Source organism: Vidua macroura, chromosome 6, assembly GCF_024509145.1.
Source record: "Vidua macroura isolate BioBank_ID:100142 chromosome 6, ASM2450914v1, whole genome shotgun sequence".
Classification (NCBI taxonomy): domain Eukaryota; kingdom Metazoa; phylum Chordata; class Aves; order Passeriformes; family Viduidae; genus Vidua; species Vidua macroura.
Window position 1 is genome coordinate 7,201,334 of NC_071576.1, and position 5,720 is coordinate 7,207,053.

A 5,720-nucleotide genomic window follows, 5' to 3' on the forward strand; every position below is an offset into this window, starting at 1 on the left:
GCAAATCCCTAGAGTTTAAAAGTAAATTTAGAAGACAGATGAGGACTCCAGGGCTTGTCAAAATGAAGGTTGCCACCCCTACATCAACACTGCCAATTCCCTTGAAAAGAGCAGCCTTATGGCTCCTGCAAATATTTATGCAGAGATTTATTAACTGCAGTTACATGAACAACATGAACTTCAGGATTCATCTCCTTGAGATATTTATTTTCATTAAAAACAAACTGTTTGGGAAACACCATAAGTATTTCCCTCTACACTTCCATCCATCTGGTTTCAAAAGAGCAATTCTATGGGATACAAACAGTCCTAGGCACCACACAGAGTACTAGACAATGTTTAAATCTCACACCCAGCAATACAGCCTTTACTCCAGTAAAGCAGAGTAGGAATAAGTTCACATTCAGGAAAAACACAACTGAATTACACAGAGGCTTCCAAGAAGGATTTAGATAGGAATTAACTCGAATTTAAAAGTTAGAGAAGTAAAAAAAGCAAGTACACAAGTCAAAGTACACAGTCCTTCACAGTTATCTCAGTGGTGAGGGGAATGGTGGCTCAAGAAATTCAGTTGCACAGAGCAGCCACTCCCTAGGTGGAGAATGCCAAAACATCCAGTTTCAGCATCTGAAGGGGGAGAATTACTCTACCAGGATCGTATCGACGCTTTCTTGGATGAGATCTGACTCCAGTATACATTCATCTAAGTGGTCCTGGGACAAGCTGGAGCTCTTACCCACACTCTCGCTGTCACAGTAAGGGTGAAACCTGGGGGTGCTGGGGCTCTCCAGCCGCTGGCAGCGGCTGTACTTGTGCTGCTTCCCTCTGTGCGTGTACATGTGCTCCAGCAGCTGGCTCTTCCGGAAAAACGCGCGGCCGCAGACGGTGCAGCTGATCTTTCTCTTTCTTGAGAAAGAAAAGTTACAGTTCAACTCCACCGGTTCGTGGTCCTTGGAGATGAGGGAGAGCTGCCCGATCTGCAGAGGCTCCAGGTCGCTGCAGCTCGGATGCTCCAGCTGATGTTCATCCTCCTTGAGAAGGAAGGCCCCGAGGCGATGGCCATCCCCAGGCTCCCTGTCCTCAGCCAGAGGCTGCACCTCGCCCAGGTTGCTGCTCTCCAGGATGGAGGCCGGGACGCCGAAGGGCAGCGAGCCCGAGACATGGGTGTGCAGGTGCTGCCGCAGCCCCTCCCGCGAGTCGAAGCGCTCCCCGCAGTAGTGGCACAAGTGCACCTTGAGGCTGCCCTTGGCAAGGATGGGGCTCGCTCCCCCTGGAGAAGGAGGGGTGCAGCTCTGGGACACCACGGGCTCCGAGTCGCACCTCTCCTGCTTTATGGAAACCGAGAGCTTCGGGCGCTCCTCCGCCGGCTTGGCCAGAGCCGCGGGCTGGGCCGAGGGGCGAGCGACCTGCTGGTCCAGGGGGCCATCGTCCAGGCCAATGGCCAGGGACAGCTGCAGCTGGGGGTGATCGCCCTGGGCCGCAGACCTGCCGCCCGCCTTGGGCAGGCTCTCCTTCGCTCCCAGGCGCTCCTTTGCCAGCTTGTGTGCTGTGGAGATCTGGATCCCGTACAAGTTGGAGGACTGGACGGGCTCTGGGGAGAAGGCCTGGTTCATCTCGATGGCGATGTGGGAGAGGTGGTCTGCGTGCAGAAAGCGGATGCCCTCCTCCAGTCGGCTCTGGCTGACAGTCTGCTTTGGCCCTTTCCCAGTGTACATGATATGTAACAAGTAACTAAATATGTCAGGCTGGATGTCTGTAGGCTGAATTTTTATGCACTCGCTGAAACAAAACAGATGATTAAGTACATACAGGGTTCCAAATCCCGATCCATTACCTGCCCATTTGCTGTGAGAGCACTTTTACAAGCAGTATTCCCTGCCAAGCTCTGCAGAAGTGCAGAAGCTTTGTTTGCAAAGCCAAGTGCCTAAGTCTGTGTTTATCCCTGTGATTCTGAAGACCATGTGCACAACTGCAGCTGAGGCTGGTGCGAGTGACCAGCCCTGGCCACCCCATCCCTCCCATGCAGAGCCAGCTGCAGCACACGGCACCGCAGCGATGCCATGCAAGCTGTGCATCACCATTTATCTGAGTAAGAAGTTCAGCTGCCAGTACTGTGTAATCTTTATGAGTATTGCACTAAGTGTCAGCAAACAACATCCACTGGGAAGGGCAGTTAACTCATCTCACTTCCAGCCAAGGGGCGATGCAGCTGATCCTAAAGATTATCTTGCAGAGGTGCTGGAGGCCATGACCCTCAGAAAGGAAGGGGAATGAAGAAGGTTTAATCTGTCACAAGCAGCCAGCCCCAGGTCAGAGGCCAGACCTTGGCACTGCTCTTGTTAGACCTGCAGAACCACTCCTGACCTGGCCAGGTGAAGCATGTGAACAACAGCTTGAAATGAATTGATGATCTCAGTCTCGGCCCTTATCTCCAAGAGTCTGAAGCACAGAACTATGATAAGGCCACAGCTTCTCAATTGTTTCAAGCCTGTGGATCCTGCCAAAAATGACAGTCTCACCCAGCAAGCCTGACAACAACCTAAGGCAAAGTACTGGACATATTGCACATGGACAGGAGGTACCAGGATATGCCTGGATTCTAAATCTGCAAGGTTCTCGCTGCAGGAAGATGGTGGTAGGTACTTACACACTTTATTTATCTGGTCACAGAAATGCCTCATCTCCAAAATGCAGGGTCTGCTGCTGCCATATGCTGACTAAGAAAGTGGTTTTAAAGGGCAGTGGTTTCTGGACTTGGATTGTTTAGAGAGCCAAGGCCTGTGCTGGGTTAGGAAAATAATCTCAGGCCACCTAACATCTCCATTTATACTCAATTTTAGCCTTTTATACCTTTAGAAGGAAGAAAAAGCAGAATGCTGAGAGTGGTAAAAGGATAAGAGGAGAGCTGTGCATTCTTACCTCGTCTGATGAATAAATATCATCTTAAAATAGTTTGAAAAAGCAGCGAGCACCGCTCTGTGGGCTTTGAAGTAAACATCTCCAATGGCAACTGTGCAGTCGCACAGAAAGCCAAACTCCCGTTGCATGTTCAGCTGCTGGAGGAGGAGGACGCTGTGGCCGGTGGTATCCATGGTGTGCCTGGGAGCAAGGGAACAGGATGTTCATCTCATTAGGAAATCAGAGAGCTCCCAAAGGCTCAAATGTTGACTTCTCACCACCGAAACGAGATGGACGCCTGGCATGGAGCCTCTTCCCTCCTCCAGATAGTCCCTGCACCCCTATTTAACAGTTTCTCCTTCTGATACCACCGCTTGTGCTCAAACCCATGACCAATGAGCTAAAGACCTCTCGAGGACTTTCCCATCTGCCAGCCACACTCAGAGATGCTTCTCCCGCTGATTAACTACGCTCTGCGGGGTGTCAGCACTAACTTTAAACCTGGCTCGCGTTTTCCCTCTGATCTGATGGTGCTTCCTGCTGCCCGGGAGCCGCGGCGGGAGCACGGGGGAGCGGGGCTGAGCCCGGCGGCTCCGGCACAGAGGAGCCCTGTGCGTCCAACAAAGCCCCCATTGTGCGGACTGAGCCGCCCTCGCCTCGCCCCGCCCCGCCCGCGGCCCCTGCGCAAATAAACGCTGATATTTGCTATTGTTTCCGCAGAAAATTATTGGGGGGGGGGGGGGGGGAGACACGACGCGCATCGGGAGGCGGCGAACGCAGCCTCCCCGTGGCGCGGGACCAGCGCCCGCCCTCCCGCCCGGCCCGGCCCGGCCCGGCCCGGCCCGGCCCCGCGGCTCCCCGCGCCCGCGCAGCCGCTTACCCGCGCGGAAGCGCCGCGACCGCCCGCCCCCGCTGCCCGCCCGGCGGATGGGGTGGGCGCTGCCCCCCCGCGCTTCCTGCCGGGCGGGCTGGGCCCCGCCGGGCCGGGCAGGGATGGGCTTCTCCCGGGAAACGCGAGCGCGGCCCTCAGCGCGGCCCTCAGCGCGGCCCCGGCGGTGCGGTGGGCGCGGCCCCTGCGCGGCTGCGGGCGGCACTGCTCGCCCGCAGCTCCTGTGCGAGGGAGGGAAGGAGCGTGGGTTTTTGTTTTTTTTTAGGAGGGTGCGTGTTTTCCCGTGCGTTGCCAAAGGCATCAGCCTGGGCTGGGGGGCTCGGCTTCTTAATCGCCCAGTGGCGGAGTGTGGTCTGCTGAGCGCCTCAGCTCTCGGCTTAAAGCGTGTGGGGTTGGGGTTGTTTGCTGGTTTGGTTTGGGTTTGGTGTTGTTTTGTTTTGGTTTGTTTTCTTGTTTTTTACAGGAAAAATAAAAAAAAGTAAAAGGAGCTTCCCCGGTCTGGCCGGGGATGGATGAGAAGATACGATCTGGCTTCCTCACCAGTGTCTGCAGCCTCTGTGCTGCTTTAACCACCACGGACGAACCATTCCTCTGTCAGGCCTCCCGCACTCGCTCACTGATGTTGAACCAGGGGTTATTTTAGGCGAGAGCAGCTGTGCCGGGTGAGGTGCCAGGCAGAGGAGGAGGCACAGGCGGCACTCCCACCCTTGACCGCGATTGCCTGGCCACCAGCAGCCCCTCCCGGGCAGGGATGGGCAGGGATGGGCTTCTCCCGGGAAACGCGAGCGCGGCCCCTGCCCCGGCGAGCCCCACCCCTCCGCTCAGGCACTCAGTACCACCTCTGAGGTGTCTTTCCATGAACGTTACCAGATTGCGTTCTGAACCTGTTCAAACGTCCAGTCCATACAGCGTCCTGCTGCCACCAGGTTAATTTGATGTTCACACGTTGTTTTTCCAGCTGGAAAAGGCAGTGAAAATCACTATTTGTGCGCTTTTGTCATGATTTTGGTGCAGTTTCCAAGATCTATCACACCCACCTCCTCCATGGCATCTCTGCGGCCTCAGGGCCTCTGCAGAAGATACTCAGTGCCTCGGATCATCATTTGATGATCAGCATTTGATAGTTTGTAGTCCATTTTCTTTTTGCATCCCCATAACTGCAATTCTTGAATATTTAAGGCAAATAATGTCCTGGCCACCAGAATGCACCAGCTTATGGGGCTGTTTCCAGGCAGCCTGAGCCTGGGTGGATGATGAAGATGGGCTGAGAGATGGCAGACCGTAGGCTCCAAAGAATTTTCATCCAGGTGTTTGCTGCTTATCCCACTGACCAGCACAGTTTTATCTTTTCCATTGCCTTATGTTTTGTTTCTTCTGTTTTAAATATAAAGTTAACAGGACTCAGGGACCATCTTTCCCTCCTGTGTTTGTGCAGCAGCAGAATTGAGAGATCATGGAGCTATAATCTTGCTGCTCCTATAAATATTAGTAGCCGCTTTTCTTCCCCAAAAGAGGTTGGCAGTAGGTGGCTCAAGGTTTTGTACTCTGTTTTGGGTTATTTAACATATTTATTAACCTGCGTACAGAGCGAGTTGCTATTTGCAGATGGCATGTTATTTATTTAAATGATTAATAATTTACATGTTGTTTAGGTTGACTCTGGTCCAAAGAGGACTTTGAAGAGCTTCAGAGAAACCAGAGCCAAACTGATGGAAGCAGTGGTGGGGAATGAAATTTGGTGTTTTGCTGTAAAGCACAGGCAGTGATATCACTCACAGCCAGTACAAAGTGACAGTCTGTGCTGGTGGGTCAGAAAGACATCAGAACATAATCACAGCTCTCTCCATGGGTGTTTCTGCTCCCTCCTCCTCTGTGGTCAGAAAATAATAATTTTTTAAAAAAAGTGAATTGGAAAGGTAAGTGTGGTGGGAGG

The 5,720-nt window shown here is 53.3% G+C and overlaps 1 protein-coding gene across 3 annotated transcripts; it reads right to left on the reverse strand.

Moving 5' to 3' along the window:
* Window positions 1-130: 130 nt before the first annotated feature.
* ZBTB25 (zinc finger and BTB domain containing 25) lies at window positions 131-3,888 on the reverse strand. Of its 3 annotated transcripts, none has more exons than XM_053981425.1 (3): window positions 3,779-3,888; window positions 2,920-3,099; window positions 131-1,779 (listed from the first exon to the last, which is right to left on the reverse strand). In XM_053981425.1, the coding sequence occupies exons 2-3, from the start codon at window positions 3,090-3,092 to the stop codon at window positions 642-644; spliced, it is 1,311 nt and encodes a 436-aa protein (XP_053837400.1). In that variant the 5' UTR covers window positions 3,093-3,099; window positions 3,779-3,888; the 3' UTR covers window positions 131-641. The 3 variants fall into 3 exon arrangements, with proteins under 3 accessions (XP_053837400.1, XP_053837399.1, XP_053837398.1); XM_053981424.1 differs by lacking the exon at window positions 3,779-3,888 and adding an exon at window positions 3,393-3,676; XM_053981423.1 differs by lacking the exon at window positions 3,779-3,888 and adding an exon at window positions 3,177-3,676.
* Window positions 3,889-5,720: the final 1,832 nt, after the last annotated feature.

Coding starts and splice junctions, on each gene's coding strand:
- ZBTB25 (XM_053981425.1), bottom strand. CDS start 3,092: ATGGATACCACCGGCCACAGCGTCCTCCTCCTCCAGCAGCTGAACATG. Junction 1,780..2,919: donor ATATTTATTCATCAGACGAG/GTAAGAATGCAC, acceptor GTTTTGTTTCAG/CGAGTGCATAAAAATTCAGC.